Source organism: Artemia sp. Qi Xiang Cuo, chromosome 19, assembly GCF_049724085.1.
Source record: "Artemia sp. Qi Xiang Cuo chromosome 19, ASM4972408v1, whole genome shotgun sequence".
NCBI lineage: Eukaryota > Metazoa > Arthropoda > Branchiopoda > Anostraca > Artemiidae > Artemia > Artemia sp. Qi Xiang Cuo.
The window spans coordinates 11455945-11479409 of NC_142812.1; the positions used below are offsets into that span (position 1 = coordinate 11455945).

The 23465-nt window shown below is 37.3% G+C and overlaps 1 protein-coding gene across 3 annotated transcripts in view; it reads left to right on the top strand.

Annotated features, from left to right (window-relative positions):
• Window positions 1–23465, top strand: part of LOC148940498 (uncharacterized) — a 55176-nt gene that overhangs the window by 27612 nt on the left and 4099 nt on the right. For all 3 annotated transcript variants that reach the window (XM_089105196.1, XM_089105197.1, XM_089105200.1), the window contains exons 3-4: window positions 19236–19325; window positions 20767–21401. In XM_089105196.1, coding sequence (XP_088961322.1) covers window positions 19236–19325; window positions 20767–21401 — 725 coding nt within the window. The remainder of the gene's footprint in view (window positions 1–19235; window positions 19326–20766; window positions 21402–23465) is intronic.

Consider the following 23465-nt stretch of genomic DNA (forward strand, 5'->3'; position numbering starts at 1 on the left):
TTCATTATATTTTTAGGCATTGACTCGTGTTAGATCTTCAGTCAGTCTTTAACAAACTGCTTTTCTATGTTCTATTCAATATAATCTTTTAATTCTGTTTTTATTCATGTACTCCTATTATATCTTATGTCGGTGTATCACAAAGAGCTTTTCAAAGTAGTAATCAATTTCATCATTTCATTAGTTTACTAGGCATGGACTACTGTTAGGTCTTCAGTCAGTCTATCACACAGTGCTTTTCAAAGTAGTAATAAATTTAATCATTTCATTAGTTTACTAGGCATGGACTCCTGTTAGGTCTTCAGTCAGTCTATCACAAAGTGCTTTTCAAAGTAGTAATTAATTTCATCATTTCATTAGTTTACTAGGCATGGACTCCTGTTAGGTCTTCAGTCAGTCTATCATAAAGGTATTTTCAAAGTAGTAATCAATTTCATCATGCCATTATTTTATTAGGCATGGACTCCTGTTAGATCGTCTGTCAGTCAATCTCAAAGTGCTTTTCAAAGTAGTAATCAATTTCATCATTTCATTTGTTTATTTGGAATGGACTCCTGTTAGGTCTTCAGTCTGTCTATCTCTAAGTTCTTTTCACATTAGTAATCAATTTCATTTTGTCATTATAATTTTAGTCATTGACTCCTATTAGATCTTATCTCATTCTATTGAAAACTGCTTTTCAAAGTAGTAATCATTTTAATCATATCTTCATTTTATAATTAAAGTTATCATAATAGATCGTAAGTCAGTCTATCAAAAATTTCTTTTCAAAGTAGTAATAAATATAATCATACCATTAGTTTACTAGACATGGACTCCTGTTAGGTCTTCAGTCAGTCTATCACAAAGTGCTTTTCAAAGTAGTAATTAATTTCATCAGTTCATTAGTTTATTAGGCATGGACTCCTGTTAGGTCTTCAGTCAGTCTATCACAAAGTGCTTTTCAATCTAGTAATCAATTTCATCATTTCATTAGTTTATTAGGCATGGACTCCTTTTAGGTCTTCAGTCAGTCTATCACAAAGTGCTTTTCATAGTAGTAATTAATTTCATCATTTCATTAGTTTATTAGGCATGGACTCCTGTTAGGTCTTCAGTCAGTCTGTCACAAAGTGCTTTTCAAAGTAGTAATTAATTTCATCATTTCATTATTTTATTAGGCATGGACTCCTGTTAGGTTTTCAGTCAGTCTATCACAAAGTGCTTTTCAAAGTAGTAATTAATTTCATCATTTCATTAGTTTACTAGGCATGGACTCCTGTTAGGTTTTCAGTCAGTCTATCACAAAGTGATTTTCAAAGTAGTAATTAATTTCATCGTTTCATTAGTTTATTAGGCACGGACTCCTGTTAGGTCTTCAGTCAGTCTATCACAAAGTGCTTTTCAAAGTAGTAATTAATTTCATCATTTCATTAGTTTATTTGGCATGGACTCCTGTTAGGTCTTCAGTCAGTCTATCACAAAGTGCTTTTCAAAGTAGTAATTAATTTCATCATTTCATTAGTTTACTAGGCATGGACTCCTGTTAGGTCTTCAGTCAGTCTATCACATAGTGCTTTTCAAAGTAGTAATTAATTTCATCATTTCATTAGTTTACTAGGCATGGACTCCTGTTAGGTCTTCAGTCAGTCTATCAAAAAGTGCTTTTCAAATTATTAATCAATTTCATCATTTCTTTAGATTATTAGGCATTGACTCCTGTTATGTCTTCAGTCAGTCTTTCACAAAGTGCTTTTAAAAGTAGTAATCAATTTCATCATTTCATTAGTTTATTAGGCATGGACTCCTGTTAGGTCTTCAGTCGTTCTATCACAAAGTGCTTTTCAAAGTGGTAATCAGTTTCATCATTTCATTAGTTTACTAGGCATGGACTCTTGTTAGGTCTTCAGTCAGTCTATCACAAAGTGCTTTTCAAAGTAGTAATCAATTTCATCATTTCATTAGTTTATTAGGCATGGACTCCTGTTAGGTCTTCAGTCGTTCTATCACAAAGTGCTTTTCAAAGTGGTAATTAATTTCATCATTTCATTAGTTTACTAGGCATGGACTCCTGTTAGGTCTTCAGTCAGTCTATCATAAAGTGCTTTTCAAAGTAGTAATTAATTTCATCATTTCATTAGTTTATTAGGCATGGACTCCTGTTAGGTCTTCAGTCAGTCTATCACAAAGTGCTTTTCAAAGTAGTAATAAATTTCATCATTTCATTAGTTTATTAGGCATGGTCTCCTATTAGGTCTTCAGTCAGTCTATCACACAGTGCTTTTCAAATTATTAATCAATTTCATAATTTCATTAGATAATTAGTCATGGACTCCTGTTAGGTCTTCAGTCGTTCTATCACAAAGTGCTTTTCAAAGTAGTAATCAATTTCATCATTTCATTAGTTTATTAGGCATGGACTCCTGTTAGGTTTTCAGTCAGTCTATCACAAAGTGCTTTTCACCGTGGTATTCAGTTTCATCATTTCATTAGATTATGATGCATGTACTACTATTATATCTTCAGTCTTTCTATAACAAACTGCTTTTCAAAGTAGTTATCAATTTCATCAGTTCATAATTTTAGAATTAATTGTCTCATATTAGATCTTCAGTCAGTCTATCAAAAACTGCTTTTCAAAGTAGTAATCAATTTCATCATTTCATTAATTTATTAGGCATGGACTCCTTTTAGGTCTTCAGTCAGTCTATCACAAAGTGCTTTTCAAAGTAGTAATTAATTTCATCGTTTCATTAGATTACTAGGCATGGACTCTTGTTAGGTCTTCAGTCATTCTGTCACATATTTCTTTTAAAATTTGAAATAAATTTAATCAATACTTTATTTTATTATGAATGGACTACTGGTCGGTCTTCAGTCTGTCTATCACAGAGTGCTTTTCAAAGTAGTAATTAATTTCATCGTTTCATTAGTTTATTAGGCATGGACTCCTGTTAGGTCTTCAGTCAGTCTATCACAAAGTGCTTTTCAAAGTAGTAATTAATTTCATCATTTCATTAGTTTATTAGGCATGGACTCCTGTTAGGTCTTCAGTCGTTCTATCACAAAGTGCTTTTCAAAGTGGTAACAAGTTTCATCTTTTAGGTAGATTATTAGGCATAGACTAATGTTAGGTCTTCAGTCAGTCTATCACACAGTGATTTTCAAAGTTGTAATTAATTTAATCATTTCATTAGATTATTAGGCATGGACTACTTTTATGTCTTCAGTCAGTATTTCACATAGTGCTTTTCATACTAGTAATAAATTTCATAATTTCATGAGTTTATGATTCAAGGAATCATGTGATGTATTAAATCTTTATATCACACAGAGCTTTTCAAAGTGGTAACGAGTGTCATTATTTCGTTAGATTATTAGGCATGGACTCCTGTTAGGTCTTCAGTCAGTCTATAACAAAGTGATTTTAAAAGTAGTAATAAATTTCATAATTTCATTAGTTTACTAGGCATGGACTCCTGTTAGGTCTTCAGTCAGTCAATCACAAAGTGCTTTTCAAAGTAGTAATTAATTTCATCGTTTCATTAGTTTACGTGGCATAGTCTCTTGTTAGGTCTTAAGTCAGTCTGTCACAAAGTGCTTTTCATATTATTATTAAATTTAATCATTTCATTAGTTTATGAGGCATGGAGTCCTGTTAGGTCTTCAATCTTTCTATCACACAGTGCTTTTCATAGTAGTTATCAATTTCAACATTTAAGTAGTTTATTAGGCATGGACTCCTGTTAGTTCTTCAGTCAGTCTATCACAAAGTGATTTTCAAAGTAGTAATCAATTTCATCGTTTCATTAGTTTACTAGGCATGGACTCCTGTTAGGTCTTCAGTCAGTCTATCAAAAAGTGCTTTTCAAAGTAGTAATTAATTTCATCGTTTCATTAGTTTATTAGGCATGGACTCCTGTTAGGTCTTCTGTCAGTCTATCACAAAGTGCTTTTCAAAGTAGTAATAAATTTCATCATTTCATTAGTTTACTAGGCATGGACTCCTGTTAGGTCTTCAGTCAGTCTATCACAAAGTGCTTTTCAAAGTAGTAATAAATTTCATCATTCAAATAGTTTATTAGTCATTGATTCCTGTTAGGTCTTCAGTCAGTCTGTCACATATTGCTTTTCAAAGTAGTAATTTAATTCATCATTTCATTATTTTACTTGGCATGGACTCCTGTTAGGTCTTCAGTCAGTCTATCACAAAGTGCTTTTCAAAGTAGTAATTATTTTCATAGTTTCATTAGTTTACTAGGCATGGACTCCTGTTAGTTCTTCAGTCAGTCTATCACAAAGTGCTTTTCAAAGTAGTAATAAATTTCATCATTTCATTAGTTTATTAGGCATGGACTCCTGTTATGTCTTCAGTCAGTCTATCACAAAGTGCTTTTCAAAGTAGTAATTAATTTCATCATTTCATTAGTTTATTAGGCATGGACTCCTGTTAGGTCTTCAGTCAGTCTATCACAAAGTGCTTTTCAAAGTAGTAATCAATTTCATCATTTCATTAGTTTATAAGGCATGGACTCCTGTTAGGTCTTCAGTCGTTCTATCACAAAGTGCTTTTCAAAGTTGTAATTAGTTTCATCATTTCATTAGATTATTAGGCATGGACTCCTGTTAGGTCTTCAGTCAGTCTATCACAAAGTGCTTTTCAAAGTAGTAATTAATTTCATCATTTCATTAGTTTATTAGGCATGGACTCCTGTTAGGTCTTCAGTCAGTCTATCACAAAGTGCTTTTCAAAGTAGTAATTAATTTCATCGTTTCATTAGTTTACTAGGCATGGTCTATTTTTAGGTCTTCAGTCAGTCTATCACAAAGTGCTTTTCAAAGTAGTAATAAATTTCATAATTTCATTAGTTTATTAGGCATGGAGTCCTGTTAGGTCTTCAGTCTTTCTATCACAAAGTGCTTTTAAAATTGGTAATTAATTTCATCATTTCATAAGATTATTAGGCATGGACTCATGTTATGTCTTCAGTCAGTCTATCACAAAGTGCTTTTCAAAGTAGCAATCAATTTCATCATTTCATTAGTTTATTAGGCATGGACTCCTGTTAGGTCTTCAGTCAGTCTATCACAAAGTGCTTTTCAAAGTAGCTATTAATTTCATCATTTCATTAGTTTATTAGGAATGGACTCCTGTAAGGTCTTCAGTCAGTCTATCACAAAGTGCTTTTCAAAGTAGTAATTAAATTAATCATATAATAAGTTTATTATTCTTTGACTCCTGTTAGGTATACAGTCAGTCTATCAAAAAGATCTTTTAAAAGTATTAATCAATTTCATCATGTCATAAGTTTATTAGGCAAGTACTCCTGTTAGGTCTTAAGTATGTCTATCAAACCGTTCTATTCAAAGTGTTATTATAATTAAACAGTTCATTAGATTATTATTCATGGAATCCTGTTAGGTATTCAGTACGTCTATCACAAAGTGCTTTTCAAAGTAGTAATCAATTTCATCATTTCATTAGTTTATTAGGCATGGAATCCTGTTAGGTCTTCAGTCTGTATATAACAAAGTTCTTTTCAAAGTAGTAATCAATTTCATCCGGTCATTAGTTTATTAGTCTGGACTCCTGATATGTATACTATCTTTATATCACAAATAGCATTACATAGTGTTAACCTGATAAAACCGTAAGGTCTAATATTATTCAATTAAAAATAATAGGTATTCCTTAAGTCTATCAAACAGAGATTTTAAAAGTAGTAATCAATTTCATCAATTTATTAGGCATTGATTTTTGCTAGGTCTTCAGCATTTCACCTGGTGCTTTTCAAAGCAGAAATTAATTCAATAATTCAGTTAATTCCTCAGTAGTTAATTTGTCAGGAACTGATTCCTGTTAGGATTTCAGTATTTCACCAGATGCTTTTCAAAGAGGCAATTAATCCAATCATTTATTCAAACCTGTTCCTTTCTGAAATGATCACCACAAACTTTTTACTTACTGTTGCCTTAAACTGTATAGAAAAATATTATTACCCACAGTCCCATGTATGGAGAACTTACCTAAACCCTTTGATGAAAAATCCTCCTGAACTGATTCCTGGTAGGTCATTAGTATTTCACCGGATGCTTTCCAAAGAGCTAATTAATTCAGTTATTCAATTAATTCCTCAGTATTCGCTCGTATCCAGTGTTCGTATTCGCCCGGAACTGATTCCTGTTAGGTCTTCAGTATATCACCAGGTGCTTTTCAAAGAGATAATTAATTCAGTCATTTCTTCAAACCTGTTGCATTTTTTAGATGATCAGGTAGACTTACTGTTGCTGTTGACTGAAATTCTTTAGTGACAGAAAAGTCCCATGTATAGGCCTACAGGACTGGTATATCCTGTTTGATGAAGAATACAACTGAACTAATTCCTGTTTGTTCTATAGTATTTCACCATGTGCTTTTCAAATTAGTAATTAATTTGTTCGTTTTAATAGTTTAGCAGGAACTGATTTCTGTTAGGTCTTTGACATTTCACCACAGGAGCGGATCCAGGGGGAGCGGAGGGAACCTTGGCTCCCAAGATTTTCTGGCGCCCTCATTATTTTTTTTACTCTTTTTAAGATAAACTTGCCAATTTGGTCAATTATTGGTGCCCTTGTCATATTTGCCCCCCTCCCCAAGATTTTGCTCTTGATCCGTCTTTGTTTCACGAGGTTTTTTTCAAAGAGGTAATTAATTCAATCGCTTATTTAACTCATCAGGAACTGATTCCTGTTAGACCTTCAGCATTTCACCACATGCTTTTCAAAAACGTAATTAATTTAATCATTTCTTTAAAATTGTTCCGTTTTTCCTGAGATGATCAGAATTATGTGAAGACAGATGTGAATTATGTGAAGACAGATTATTACAAAAATTATCGTATATGCAGGACTTACCTGGCCACTTTGATGGAGAACCCGCCTGAGCTAATTCCTACTAGGTCTTCTTTGTCTCAGCATGTGCTATTCAAAGAGGGAATTGATACATACTTTTCGTAAATTTATCAGTAATTAATTCATCAAGATTGACACCTACTAGGTCTTCAGCATTTCATCAGATTACTCTTGACAAAGATCACGTAGAAACAGAGTATTGGAAACTACTGTGAGGATAGTGGTCAAGCATGATTCTGATACATGGGCACTCCAAAAAACAGAGAAAGATTTGTTCAAAGTTTTCCTGAGAAATTGCCTACGGATTGTTTGAGGTACCCAGCTGACTGACCATGTTTCAATCAGTAAGCTATATGAAAAGAGTGGTTCAATCCCGCTTTCTAGGGCTATAATGAGAGAAAGATTGAGATTAATAAGGCACATTCTGTGGATGGAGGATGACAGATTACCAGAGATTGTCCTTGTCGGCCAACCGTCTAGGGCCAATTGAAAAGCAGGTCGTCCCCGGTTGGGCGGGAGGATGTCGTAAGGAAAGATTTAAGGGAAATGAGAATTCCTTGAGAGGGTGTAAAAGGGAAGCTTTGAATAGATTAAGATGGAGGAGGAGCGTACGTAGCTGTGTTGGCCTCAGGCGGCTTTACGCTCTAGTCAGTTGTTAGTAGTATTTTTAGCAGTCTCAAATATTCATGTATTCAACCTACCCGCTTTGACGGGGAATCACCCTGAATTAATTTCTAATATGGCTTCCAGTGATCTACCAGGTGCTCTTCGAAGAGAGAATTAATTCGTCAGTAATTAATTCACCAGGAATTGACTCCTGTTAGGTCTTCAGTATTTCATGAGCAGAGGTAATGATTAAATATTTTGATTACTTAAGTTGTTTAACAAATTCATCAGCAACTGGTTCCTGTTAGGTACTTAATATTTCACCAGGTGATCTTCAAAGAGGTAATTAACTAAATCGTTTTATTAATGCGCTATTAATTAATTCATCAGGCAGTGACTCCTTGTAGGTGTTCAGTAATTCACCAGATACTGTTCAAAGAGGTAATTATTTCAGTCATTTCTTCAAACTTGGTCTTTTTTTTGTAAGGGGATCAGGTAGTTTCCATACTATTGTTGACTAAGATTTTTCTGAAACTAACAATCTAAATATGAGAAAAAAATATATGGATCTTCGTGATTATGAAAACAAAACCAAAAAAGAAATTTCTTAGGCTAGAAAATAAAATACAATTATGCATGTTAAATGAATACCTGAATGAAGTTGACTGGGCAATGGGAAGTATTGCAACAACCTTTAGTTTAAGAAGATCGTGGATACGGCCTTGTGTACGAGCTAAGGCTACAATAGGTATGTGGTGGGCCCACCGGCATGTGGATATGTGCCGCCATAATGAAATCCTAGTCCCAGCTAATAGGTTAACTAATTAGCTAGTAGGAAGCTGAGAGGGAGAGAACTCCCAGGATGGAGAAAACGGTCAGCTGCAAAGGACAGAGGAGTGGCTTACCGCTGTCCTTAATGAGCCATGAAACCGTCCTTTTCAAAAATATGATGGATCAGCTGTATAAAGAGAGAAAAAACAGTGCCACCGCGTCCGGGGTAACCGACAAAAGCCAAGATGAAATAGCAAATTGTATTGTTACCGCGTACGGGGAAGCCAACGATCTGACGATTTCTTTTTACTATTACAGACTTCGCGGCTCCATCACTGGTGATGATATGCCACTAGTCCTTGTAATTACCTCATTTTCCAAAACTGAGGTATTTGTTGTACCTCCTCTTGAACACTTCAAGGGAAGGATATCTGAGATTACCTCTGCCAGCAAGCTATTCCACGAGGCGACCGATCGTCAGGGGAAACTCATTTTCAGATGTTTTTTTGCGGGGAGTACCCTGCTCATGGTAGACCTAACGAGCCGTACTTCGGCGGGTTGATCGCAAGGGCTTTGCCTTGTCAGGAAAGAGCTTCGATAGCTCCTCTGATGGAGGGTTATACGTATACTTGTAGAAAATTGACATGGACGCCACGTCGAAGTGTTCCTGTATCTACGGTCGGGTTTTAGCTATTGTTTTGCTAGAAGCTGCTGCACGAACTGCTCGATTTTGAATCCGTTGGAGTGGAGCGATGTGGATTTTTGGTGCACCAGCGAAGAGAGGACGTGTATATACCATGACAGGTCTGACGTATGAAATGGATAGTGGCAGAATAGACTCATTGGGGAAGAGACTTTTGCATCTTAGGATAACTCCTAGCTTCTTGGAACAAGAGGATCTAGTTTTACTGAGATGATCAGTCCATGACAGATCTGAAAAGAAGTTAACTCCAAGTAGGTGTAGTGTATCAACTCGTGTTATTACCTTTCCTTTGAAGACGAAATCAGGATCAGCCCTCCTATTACGCGCCTTAAAAATAAGGACCTCTTTCGTTTTCGATGCGTTAAAACTGACAAGCCTTGCATCTGTCCACTACTCAATTCTCTCCAGGTCTCCCTGAAGCTCCCTGTGGGGTTCGCTGGGATATTCGTCCTTAGCAATTGATATTTTTGTTGTCGGGTCGTCAGCAAAGTGGTGAGGTTTCTTCACAAGGTTGTCCCCTAGGTCGTTTAGGTACAACAAGAAAAGAGTTGGCCCAAAAATACATGCTTGGAGTACTCCTTATAGGACTGGGTGTTATTTTTATATGAATCCGTCGAAGACAACCTGTAATGAATGTTGACGAAAAGAGTCATCAAGCACCTCAAATAGTCAACCATCAACTCCATAGGCTTTCAGTTTAAAAAGAAGTCCCTTGTTCCATACACGATCAAAGGCTTTTGCGTTGTCAAAGGAGAGAAGACGAATATCGTGCCCCTGAAAAAGGAGCTCAACCCACTCTTGATACTGCGCAATCAGACAGTCTAATGTTGATCGTTTTTTGCGAAAACCGTATCGCGTGTCTGACAACAACAGATGTGACTTGATGTATTGGTAAAGCGTTTATTAATGACGCTTTCATTAACTTTACCTACGGAGGACAGCAGACTTATTGGACGATACGATCTTAGATTAATTAATTAAAAACACTTTTTCCACAAAATAAGTTTTTCAAAGAAAAGTCAAGAACTCCACTAAACCAAAAATGAGCAAAAACAGAACCAAATAATCTACCAAGCGTAAAACTACCACAAATCAGCATCGATAAATAAATGAAACCCAAAACGAGCAGGAATTACAATAAATTACCGAGTCAAATTCAAAATGAGCAGAAATTAACATGAGTTGGGCTCAAAACCCCTAAGCCTTCCCAAGGCCAGAACATAATTTGTACTTTACTGAAAAAATATAAATGTTTTACTTTTATAACTTTAATAAATCAAATAATATTATCATTTTGATTACTAAATATCAGTATACGTATATTAAACTGACAATTTGTATTTTTTTCAGGCCTTTTTACATAACCCTTGCCCTGAGGGCTGTGGGGGAATGTCCTCCTCAAAAACATGTTTTTCTATCTGGAAATCAACTACGCTGAACAAAATGGCTATCTCCAAATTTTGATTGGATGTGTTTGGGGAAATGGTGGGCGTGGAAGGGGTGTTAGTTGCCTTCCAATCACTTTCGAATATTAAAAAGGGTACAAGCCACTCCAATTTCCAATCGAATGAGCCCTTTTCGAAGTTTCTACGACAACTCCTTCGATACGAAGTGCCCTGGTCTAAAGAAAAAAAAATACATTGTGCCGACATCTTTCTTTACTTAGGCAGCGCTATTGCGCTGCCTATAGTAAGGTCGAACACTGCCTTTAGAACAGGGACCAAATGAGCGATTTTCCAGGCTTTCGGGAATGATCCCGCTGCAAAGCATTTTCTGTACAGAGAGGCGAGAGGACCAGCAAGTTCAGGGGCACATCTTTTGAGGATAAGATTGGGAATCGTGTCAGGTCTTGAAGCTTTGGTGACATCCAGCTGGCTAAGCGTTCTGAGCACCTTACTAGTAGTTATGTTAACGCTACTGATTCTCGCATCTATTCTGGGTGGAAAGGGGGTGAGGGGAGATTCCGGCGTCATCAAGTTGGGAGATCTTTGGAAAAGTTTGTGCAAAACCATCTGCCTTTTCCTGGCCTGACTGGATCATCGTCCCTTCAGCATGAAGTGAGGGATTTGCTGTTGGTTTAGATGACGGTTGAGCTTCTTACACAACTCTCCACGACCGCTTTGCAGGGGCAATTTTCAGTTTGTCTACAAACTTGTGTTTGTAATCGGCTCTAGCTTGGCGTGCGGCTTGAACAGACTCGTTCTGAGCACTAATAAAAGCAGCCCGGTCCTCGTCTGATACAGTCGAACGCCATTTCCTGTGAGCCTTCTTTCTGGCCCTGGTTGCCTTTCTACAACCAGCATTGAACCAAGGCTTATCTCGAGATGATGGGACGAATTGCTCAATGGCCTCTGTAATTGCTTTTTCTTAAAGTGCCGCTGCTTTATATTGGGCTTCTTTTGAAAATTATGTTCGACGGCTTTGCTGATAAGAACTTTCGCAGACCATCCCAGTCTGTTCGGTGATACTGCCCAATGATCTGCTCATGCTTTAAAGGTGGAGGTATTTTAAGATTTCCACGAGCTGTAACTGCCACATGGTCGCTGGCAAAAGGATAGCTTTTGACACTAAAGGAATCCGAATGATCAGTTAGGAAGAGATCAAGCCAGGATGATCCATGAAGGCCAATATAAATGTCGAATTCAACAAGCTGTTCTAGGCCATAAGCAAGACGCAGGTCTAGCAGAGCTACGCCTTCCACATCTGTCTTACGACTTTTCAGTCAGTGGCCATGATGAATGTTAAAGTCTCCTTGGATTATTATGCCCGATTTAGGGAACTTTTGCTTCACGAATTCCAAACAATCTTCCAGATGTTCGGTGATTTTCATCTTTGGTGGGTTATAGATTGTACTAGTAACAAACGATTTGTGTGGTAGGTTTACTTTCACCCAAAGGACCTCCTTATCGCTAGGAATCGAAGGTGACAAAAATGGAATGTAATTTTTAAGGTACATAGCAACACCACCTCCACCAAAGTCAAGCTTCTCTAGTTTTTGCAATCCAACCTTAGCAGAGCGTAACCAGGAATGTTGACCTCACTATCAATGACCCCAGAATTCAGGTTGGTCTCAGATGCACACAAGACAGAAGTAAGTAAGTATGACGGCACTAAACCCTTAAGGTCCAAACCGGCGGTGCTGATCTCCGTTTCATGGTTCTTCAGCCAGAAGGTGCGATGGGGGGCTGGGGGTTAGCCATCCTGTGCCTTCGCACGCCCTTCCTGCATATGACAGAAAGGGAGACCTCATTTATCATATGCTGAAAGTGATCCAACTTGGATCGGAGACCACGTACATTGCAGTGGTTAACAGTAAACGTATCCTTAAGAATTGTCTTGGGGCGCGCATTTGGTCGTGCACTGGAAGGCTGTTCGATCCGAGGCTGTTTTTTGGTTTGAAAACTAGGTAAATACCGTCTGAATGGGTAGTTGGTCCAAACAGCGGACAAAGTAACTCCTAAGACAGACTTTGCCTCATCAGACAAGGAGCGATCACAAGACCTCATTCTTAACCTCAACAAGGTTGGTGGTGACCCTAATAGGGGCAGGAGTCGGCACCTCGTGGTACCTACCACTCTGAAGCTCTGCGGACAGTAACATTAACCCCTGAGTAGTTTGCCGGAGCATACCACCGCATACCAAAACTTGCAGTGGCCGTTGTCCAGGTCTGGATCTTCTGCCCTTTCGCAGTTGTCCTCCTGGAGAGGATCCTCCCACGATGGTATCCTGCTGTACCATACAATTTAACCTATTGCTGGAAGAAGTTTTGCAACTAACGAGACTTGTCCACACGCCGGTGGGTCTTGCTCAGTGCGCATCAGAAAGGCCTTCTTCCTCCTCCCCTGGTATTTATGACCCCCAGGCGAGGATATTCCAGTTCCAATTTATGGAACCCCAGGGGCTAGGTCCCCCCTTGGTCCGCACCTCCCTTTATGGGAGGTATCCTATATTTCTGTAGGACTTTCCCAGATCCGACACTTGGGGACGCGCTGAGTGGCCTGGAGAGGGCCCCAACTGAGAAGGTGACTCAGTAGGTACTCAGAATATTTTGGAAGAAGATGCGCCATTTCGGCAATTTTCGACGACTTGCATCGAGGATAACTATGCTGCTGAAAAGAAAACCCTATCCTAACTCAGAGGACCTCATTTTATGCTGGCACTTTAAGCGTAAGGACTTTGGCAGAACCTTGTAAATTAGAACTAATGGTAAAACAAACTTGAAAGATACAGATTGGACCTCATATGGCTCTCAGAAACCGGCCTACCTAGCTCAGGAGAACAGCGATGTGGCGATATCACATTATCATACTTTTGCAGATGCGATGAAGACACCGACAGGGCGCTGGGTTTCTGTTGACACGTAAAGCCAAATCCGCACACGTAGCCACAAAACCGGTCTCAGAGCGTCTCATGATGATTCGGCTACGAGCGAAAGAACACAACATTTCTGTCATCCAAGTGTACGCCCCAGACTCCTCAAAACCAGATGAGGTTTTTTATTAAAAACTTCTGGCTCTAGCTGACGAAGTTCCGATGGAAGACCTTCTAATAGTGATGGCTGACTTTAATTCTATTTTTGGGGAAACAACAAAGTTAGACCACGATATCTTAGGCAAGTTTGGGATCGGAAAACAGAATACACGAGGTGAGCGACTACTTGAATTCTGCAGAGATAATGAACTGTTTGTTACGAATTCCGTGGTCAGACATAGAAACAGAAGGAAAGCAACTTAGATATCGCCAGTCGGAAAAACAACAAATGTGATCGATTATATTCTCATCTCGAAACGCTGGAAATCATCTGTAATAAATACCATAGCCCTGCTTGGAGATGTCTTTGATTTAGTTCATGTCCCGGTAATGAGCAATTAGCCAAACTTCGATACAAGACTCTTTCTGCAAAGGAAAAAGAAGACTCCAAGGTTCAGAATTGAAAATTTAAGGAACCATCCGCACGCGTAGCTTTCATACAGGCTCTTGAGGAAAGTCTTAATCCCGAACTTGAGTCAGTCCTCTCCCCAGTAACTTCTGAGGCCTTTGATAAAATAGTCGAGAAGGTGAGCACCGCAATTCTGGAGTCAGCTGAGGAGATTCTTGGTCATAAATCTAAAACTGAAAAAAATTTGGATCACTGATGAAATCCTTGAACTCTGTGAGCAACAAGTCTGCAACAGACTTGCAACAGACAACAAACTCGGTCTGCAGCAAGAAGGACGGTGAAAGTAGGGACATGTACAAGAGGAATCAACGAACAGTACAAAAAAAGGTACGAGCAGCCCTCAGAAATTACGTACGAGAGAAATGTGAGTCTTCCGAAAATGATTTTTAATCAGGAAATAGTCACAGACTATACAAAACAGTCAAAGAACTAGCCGTAAAAACATCAGCCACTATCACTAGTATTTTGGACAAGGATGGTAGGCCACTTGGTGATATTGAAGCCATTAAAGAAAGATGGAAAAACAATTTTGAAGAAAAATTGATCTGTTTCTTGCGTGCAACCCTACTGTACTATCAGGATTTCCCAAACTGGAGTGTGATCTTAATCCCTCACCATTATTGAGCGAGGTGAAAGATCCCATTTGTTGGCTCAAGAATAGCAAAGCCCCTGGGCCTGACGGTATACCTGCCGAACTACTTGAATTTGATTTCACAAATGCTAGAGAAGATATTTCTTAAAGTGGCTGTTGCCGTTTGGACGACAAGTCAGTTTCCAAAATTATTAGCCAAAACGGCAATCGTACCGCTCCATAAGAAAGGTCCAAAAAACAACTGCGTAAACTATCGATCCATTAGCCTCACCAGCCACCCAGCTAAAATTCTAACAAGGATTCTCCTAAATCGAATCTGAGCCATTACAGACCACATCATCAGTGATTATGAGACTGATTTATGGATGGGCGATCTACCATGGATCAGGTTTTTGTTGTAAGACAACTTGGGGAAATGTATCTTGAGTTTTGTAAAGGAATCCTTCAACTATTTATTAATTTCAAGCAGGCCTTCGATCTTGTATGGTGAAACGGGCTATGGCTCGTTTTGCCACACTATAGTGTGCCCAGTAACCTAATCCACGTTATCCGAAATATGTATGATAGCTACCGCAACTACATTCGGACCCCGGAAGGGCAGACAGAAGAGTTTGAAATAACTTCGGCTGTGCTCAAGGTTCATACTTTCTCCTCAACTGTTCAAACTGTTCTTGCACACTATCCTATCCTCACTAAAAAATAAAGTGGGCCTGGACATTAGCGGAGTCTCCATAGACACCCTAGCTTATGCTGCCGACCTCGATATGCTTTCTGAAACTGTACCTAGATTACAGGCTCTAGCTTCTGAACTAGAATCTGCTGCAAATAGCTTTGGCATGACCATTAATAAAAAAAAGAGAAAATCATGCGTACAAATATTGACTCCAGCCCACCTCCCGTTCATGTCATAGTAAGTGGTAAAGTAGTTGAATCGGCCACCCAATTCGTATACCTAGATAGCCTACTGAAATTGGACAATAGTTGCAGCGAAGACATAAAAAGAAGACTTGCATTAGGAAGTGCAAGCTTCAAGAGGCTGCTGTCCCTCTTCAAGAATAAACATCCATCAATGCAACTAAGGCTATGACTCTTCGACTCCTTAATCGATCCTGTTGCCCTATACGCCAGCAAGACGTGGACTCTGAAACTGGAGGACTAGCGAAAAATTTCAGCATTCGAAGTAAAATGCATTCGCAGTATATCCAGTATAACATATCTTGACAAAGTCTGTAATCAAGAACTTCGGGAACAGCTGAAACGAAAAACAGCAACACTTCAGAGAGTGCGCGTACAGCAACTTAGATATCGGACCACGTTCACCGGATGGAGAAGCTGCGACTGCCAAAAGTCATTTTCGAAGATAGAGTACACGGCAGTCGTCGCCCCGGCACACCAAGGAAGAGATGGTGAGACAATTTCGGAAATGGCCTCTTGCGACTTTCAAATCAAGTAGATGACCGAATATTCTACACTGAGCTGTTCCATCAACGTGTAAAGATGATTGCCCTAACGCGACCGACGAGGACGTCCGGGAAATAAGTCAGTAAGTCAAGTCATTTAGCGGTAAGAACGATTTAGTTCTATATCCTTTACCAAAGTCAGTGCAAGGACACTTAATGGGTACTTAATCCAAGTATCTAGTTTTTCTGCCCTTGAAGATAAATGGACTTAAGGATTCTTGCTTACAGGTCGCTCCCCGTGACAGAGGAAAATTCCTAATCTATAAAAATGTGAACCGTGCTATTGTCTGGACCGTAAAACTCGATAGTCTTAAGACTTATTAAGCAATGTGTCCTTGACTCTAGGCTCCTGCCTGCAAATCTCAGACAAATCTAGGTATTTCCAGGCTGAAGGTAGGTGGAACTTTGTAGCTGCTCTTAAATTTAATTTCTTCTGTTCTCTTGGCCCAATGTACTTGATATGTAGGTTTCAGGTGGATCTAAGCACTTCCGTACACGGATTGGAGAAGGGAAGGACGCTTCCGAAAATCATTATTCTAAGGGCCCATTTGTCCAAGCTTCTTTTTCCTGAAAAATGGACAGGTTGCGCTGGAGGGAACAGGGGCCAACTTTATGTTTCTTGTAATGCACATTGAAAACCCTTGTACGATTATAGTTAAAATCCCACATTTTAACCTAACTACTAAAAAGATGGCAGTGCAAGTGGTGGTTTTGCTTCGTGGGGATCTGGCCCACTTCTATCTCCTTTCACACAGATCAAAAATCTGTGTTTCTGGTTCAAACATGGTGCAATATATCGGGCCTTCTACTAATGAGTTCGTGTGTGTGTGTGTGGGGGGGGGGGGGTAACCTGCTTGCGTGATTCTTCTCCAAACAAGGTGCAATATGCCTTACACGCTGCTACACGGCTGAGAGAAACGTGGAGACGTCGGAGGAGCCATGTGTCCGTTTTCTGCCTCCAATTATACAAATAAAAACTCTTCCCACTTTTTCTATTCAAATAACACGCCACCTGTCTTTCTTTCTGCTGGTGGGAGGACCAAGTACGCATCTCACAGCTCTTTTTACAGTGACCCGGGGCATAGGCTGTTTAGCTTTTTTGTCAGGACTTAGCTTTTTTTTGCTCCAAATCAGGGCGTGCTTAGTTTTACACCAAGACAGGAATAGGATTGTTTTTGCCTGGAGTCTTTATCTGGTTTTGTCTAACAATACCACTAAAGTGTGTCTATTATTGTAATATTGTAATATTATTTGAAACTCCATCAAAAAGACCTGTAAGTATAGCTACCAAAAAAGCAAGACTTGCATTACAAACTTGCTCCTGATTTGTGTTTAATCTAAATGATTTGCCTTTTTTAATGTCCTGGCTAAACTTGCTTTAAGTAGTGATACTGGGACTTTTTTTTATTGTTGACTGTAGTTTTGATTTTCACGTATTTCATTGCAAGTTTAATTTTATATTTTTTTACTTGTTTTGCTGATGATGACTCTTAGATATGAAGCAGAAACTTTCATTTATTTTCGTCTGAATTTCAGTGTCTTAAAATAATTCCTCGTTGTGTTACCTTTTGTTGTTTGTATAATTATTTTTATATTGATTGTACGAGGAGAATATAGACTAATTCAAATTAAGCACACAAATGTACCTATTACTAGTACTACTGCTTACAAATCACTGCAGCACCAAACGGCCTGAGGCCAATTCAGCTGCGGGCGCTCCCAATCCGCAGTAGTCCATTTAAAGTATTGCTCTCCACCACTCGCAAAAAATTCTGATTCCCTTTAAATCCTTTGGCAATCTGTCATGTACCTGTTCTGTCTGTTTAATCGAGATAACATTTTAAAAGCTTATTTTCGTCGTAATACCTTTCATTAGGTATTTTTTTTCTCCAAGACCATACTGCCTTTCTATAACGAATTGATAAAGGTTCATACTGGGATAAGTCCATTTATTAGACAGTGAAAACATATACAAAAGTCTGGATATTTCGACCACATATACAGCGGTCGTCATCAGCAGAAACGTTAAAGTATTAAAATTAAAACTAACATATTTATTCAGAACAATAACTTCCGGTTCATTACTAGATTTGTCTGAGAGAGCTCAGTAACTGGGTTCATCCAAAGTCTTGAGTTGTAAATTTCTTCTTTGATATTGCCTAAATGTAAGTTGAATTTCTAATTAAGGGGCAAAAATCTTCTTTTTCTTCTAATATCCACATATTTTTCTAATATCCAGATTTTTGTATCTGTTTTTACTGTCTAATGAATAGACTTACCCCCATCCGAACGTTTATGTGTTCATCATTAGAAAAGCTATGCACGATGGGTACATCAAGCAAACAATAGCTTCTCAAAACATATGATAATCTCATATAAATTTTTTTTAAGGTAAAAAATTTAAAAAAAAATATGCAATAATATACATACATACATACGTGTATTTAAAATTTTTTAAGGTATTTTTTAAGGTATTTTAAGGTAATTTTTTTTTAAGGTAAAAAAAAAAAAAATATGCGATTGGATACATACATACATACGTGTATTTAAAAACCAGTGGCCATATACACAAAAACAAATAAATAAATAAAAAAAAAACAATAAGGAAAGAATAATAACACTCAACAAATTTAGACTACAGCTTCTTTCCGGGCCATCAGACTATTCTATATAAAACAACCTAACGCAATAATTAGGTCCCTCGAAGTTGTCCCCAAAACACCCAGGAGCAGCAGTAAATCCCCATGAAAAAATTTATCCCTAAAATTTACCAAACTTTGGCATATACTCTGAAAATGGTGCATCCCATCCCCAAACTCCCCACAGAGAGGGCAGGTACGCCTACTTCCCGAGCCATCCTCATCATAAGACTCCCAGTAGCCTTTACGCAGTGGTATACAATTTGCCCGCGCCTGCAACCAATACTTAAGGGTTCTCCACGGTAGGTTCAGCTTTAAATAAAACTCCTCCCCATACACATCTTTAACCTGACTATAAAAATGCAGGCTACTAGACTTTTCCAGACCCGTTAGCCAAACCTGAATCTCTTGTTGTATAGTCCTCATATGACGTAGATCCTGCAAACCCTAATCACCCTTTAGGACCAAACTACTAAAATTATTTTGGAGGCCTATAACTCTTTTAAAATACATAAACTGCAGAGATTCCAGTTGTTTTACCCTAGTAGCCCCCCACAACTCACATCCATATGATAAAAAAATATCAAAACATTTGACAATCTCTTAAATGATTTTTTTAAGATATTTTCTGACGTTTGCCTCTTTTTATTTATAGGCTAATGACGTCTTCAATACTCAAGAAGGAAGTATGATTCAACGAGACTCCTTTATTCTACCGTGTGATCCAAGTTTGAAAACTAGCACGGTGAGTTAAGTGTTGAAGCTGGGTAGTTACAGTTGGGTTCTTAAAGCTAGACTTTTTTATGTCTGAGAAACATTCACTGTTGATTCAATTTCAGAAATGCTGCCATTGAATCTTTAGAATCAGGATCTGACCCTAGACCAGAGGTATTCTTAGGGAGGGACAGAGGAGGCACTTGCCCCAGCCCAAATTTCCAATAAATAACCTATTGTAACCCATTTAGTAATACGCTCGTATATTAAACTTTATTTCTATTAAAATAAAGTAGAGGGCGTAGTTAATAAATAAAAATAATTAATTAATAAAATAAAATAATAAATGAAATATTATTAAATAAAAATGATTAAAATAATTAAATAAAACATAAATTATTGAATTATTAATAAATTGAAAACAATTTTGTTTATAAATGGAAGTTTTATTAAATTTGGCCTGATAATTTTATAGGAGACAGGGAGGGTAATAAACATCTTACACCGAGCGCAAGAGAGGCCAAAACTGCCACTGGGCTAGACCATAGAAAAAGAGAAGAGCTAGTTGTCAAAATGTCGTCATTCAAGCGTTTTTCTTTCTTTTTACTGACTTGCAGAAGAACCAATCACAAAACGAAAGAAATTGTATTGAAGAAAAAGACGAAAATACATCGACGAAAAAAGAAAAGAAAAATAATATGAAAATGTTTCGGTTGAGACCACCGTTCAACCATCCTCAGTGCAGATTTGACAGTGGTAAATTTAAAATATAAACTGTTGATTCCAATATATAAAGTGCCCACTCCAGTAATGATATTCAAAATGCTATTTCTGGGTTATATATGGCACTTTACGATGATGTTTTCAAGTTAAATTTATAAAAAGCACGTAAGATGTAAAAGTTACCATGCAAACAAGCCCTTAAAGAGCTCTCTATGATATTCCAATGCCCCACTAGCAGCGAAGAACAAAAAATGAACAAGAAAAAAGGAGACATATTAGGGCTTCCAATGCAAAAAAAGGGATTTTCCCTGCTATTCAGGGCGGGGGGGGGCTGTATTTTTCCTGAAAATGGCTTTTAACTATGCTGATTCATAGGTGCACTTTTAGTTTCGATTCGTCGCCATTTCCTTGGGGTTAGAGGTTGTTTTTTCAAAATTCCTATAAATTTGTTTTCGCGACAAAATTTTACTACTAAGATTAATCGAAATAAAAGTTAGCATTCCTGAACCAGCTTTAAAGGATAAATTTTGACCAAGAAAAGGTATTTTTTAAACCCATTTTTAAACTTTTGGTTACTATGGGCAGTGGTGTGCTCTTTTCTAGGTTACCACTATTGCTGCAGCCATGATTATTTACATACAAAATCCTGTGTTTTTATAATTCCTGATAAAACTAAAACATTCTTATAATGGATAATCTTGCAAAATTTGTGTCAATATAATTTTGTATAGCATTATTTTTGCTTTCAGGGCGGTACTCGATGGGATATTATCAAAGAAACCTTAGAGCGAAAATTTTGGTCGTTGAAGGATCTGTCATCTACGCTTACAACACTGAACTCGTTAAACAAACGAAATTTTAAATTTGAAAAACTTGAGACATTCTTTATTCGAAGTTATAAAAAAGAAACATTTTTCTCTGATGAGCTACCTTTGATTGCGAAGTTGGCCTTGAGACTCCCTGAACTTTTTTGTGATAACCCTTGGTTATTGAAAAAAGGTTACAACTTAAGCATATCCATGACTCAAGAGCAAGCAGCTTGTTTGGTAGCTCATATGTTCTTCTGTTCTTATCCAGATAGGGTTTTGAAGTCATATCCAGACCGGATAGATTTTCAAAGTTTATATTCAAGACTCAATGAGCGTGTAATGCGGGAAAAGCTGCGATGTCTTATCAACTATTTAAGCTATGTTGCAAGATACTTTCATGGGGAAAGGAGGCAGTTTGACAACGCCCCTTTAGGTGTGGTGACTATAACAAGACAAGCTGTTGAAGAACCAAATTGGATTGGTATGGAGAAAGAAATAGGAATTACCTTTGATGTGGTAACAGATGGGGCTATCGAAGACGACGAGGGACTCTTACATGTGGATTTCGCTAATCGGTGAGATCTGCATTCAGCTTGTTATCCAGGGTTGTCTTATCTTCTAGCTCAACCAGTCGCATATCTTTTATTTAATCCCTCTTTCCCCTTTAAAACTACGCCGAGGGGAGGGGGAGAGTGTACGTTTGAATTCTTGGTCAATATTTATAGATTCCGTAACTGATAGGGACAAGGTGAACAGACTAATAGATTCCTTTTTTTATGTTTAGTCAGTGAGATCTGCCTTCAGCTTGTTATCCAGGGTTGCCTGATCTTCTAGCTCATTGCAGTCGCCTATCTTTTATTTAATCTCCTCTTTCCCCTTTAAGACTACGCAGAGGGGAGGGGGAGCTATTAAAATAGGTCAATACAAGACAATCACATTAATTCTGACAAAATAGAAAAGCAGCCATGCCAAAATGAACCCACTTAAGAATATTGCTTATTGACTTTTGCCCCCTTTTAAAAATATTAAAAAAAAAATAAAATGGCGACAGAGAACACAACATGAAAATAAAAAAATAATAATAACAAAAATTTTAACAAAAAAAAAGACGAATATTTTAAAAACAAATTAAAAAAAAAACAATTAAAAGAAAAGAAACAAGAAATAAGCACATGATCTGAAGGACATATTTTGGCCTGGAATTCGGCCGCAATACCTTTAATTGGCCTAAAATTAGCGGGTGTATGTTTGAATTCTTGGTCAATATTTACGAGATTCCATAACTGACATAGGGACAAGGTGAACAAACTAATAGATTCCTTTTTTTTTTAATGTTTTTTCCAAATATAAAAATCAATTCACTCTGCAATGCACCTACCCCTTTTCCCTGATGGTCCCATATGTAGCCGAAGGAATATTAAACATAACCGGTTTCATATATACAAAGTAACCGGTTTAATATAGGAGAAAATAACTAGTTTAATGAGAAAATACCCGCTTTAATATAGGAGCTATAATGTATGACTGCATTGTTGTAAGAGAGAAATATATTATTAGGAATATATATGGGAGCATCAGAAGGGGGAGGGGTGCTCTTGTAACTGAATTAATTAGTATATTTGGAAAGAACACTTTATGGGATCTCGAGTATATTGACCGAATTCTCTCCCTGAAATCTGAAAATTACATTAAATCCGTGGAATTTTCTTGTGTAATCCGGATTTCCGTGTAATCCGTGTAATAACTTGGCGGCTACTTAATGGCTGAAAAAGACATGAAAATGGGTGCCCTCCAGAAACAGAATTGCTTTGCCCCCTGTCTGGGATCAAAATCCTAGCTTTAACATTCTCTGTAATGTAATGGTACGAAAAATTCCCCATGACAACTGCCCAGACCGCTCTTTGGGGAATTTCCTGAACTATACATTAAGATTTGTAAAATATAGAACTGTTGGTCGGAAATGCATGCTTTTGAAAGTGTTGTATTCCCCCCCCCCCCCCATTACAGGAAAATCCTCTGTTCATCCGTAAATTTAGACTATCTGCACCTAAACTCCAGTAGGATCAGTACTTTTATCTGTTTTCTATGTTTTAATTAATTAGTTTTTTTAGTTAATTAATTTTAATAATGTATTTCGATCTTTATTTAATTTCTGTGTTGCAGTATTTATTTTAAATACTTCTTTTATTTCAAGTTTTATTCAATCTTTGTTTAGTTTTTATATTCAATATTTATTTCAAAATACTTATTTTATTTCAGCTTCTATTCAATCTTTATTTAATTTTTATATTTCAACATTTATTTCAATTAATCAGTTTATTTCAATTTTTATTCAATCTTTGTTCAATTTTTATATTTCAATAATTTTATCAAATACTTATTTTATCTCAATTTTTATTCAATATCTATTTAATTTTTATATCTCAATATATATTTCAAATACGTGTTTTGTTTTAATTTTATCTAAGCTTTAGAAATCCACTTAGCAAATTCTGTGCCTTCTTTTTTTTTCAGAGCAATGCATATTTGTGGGTGCTGTTCTATAGAACGGCACCCACAAATATGCGACACAAGGAATTTGGGGGTAGAAACATAAGGCAATTTCTACCCCCAAGACTTGCCCATGGATGCCCCTTCGC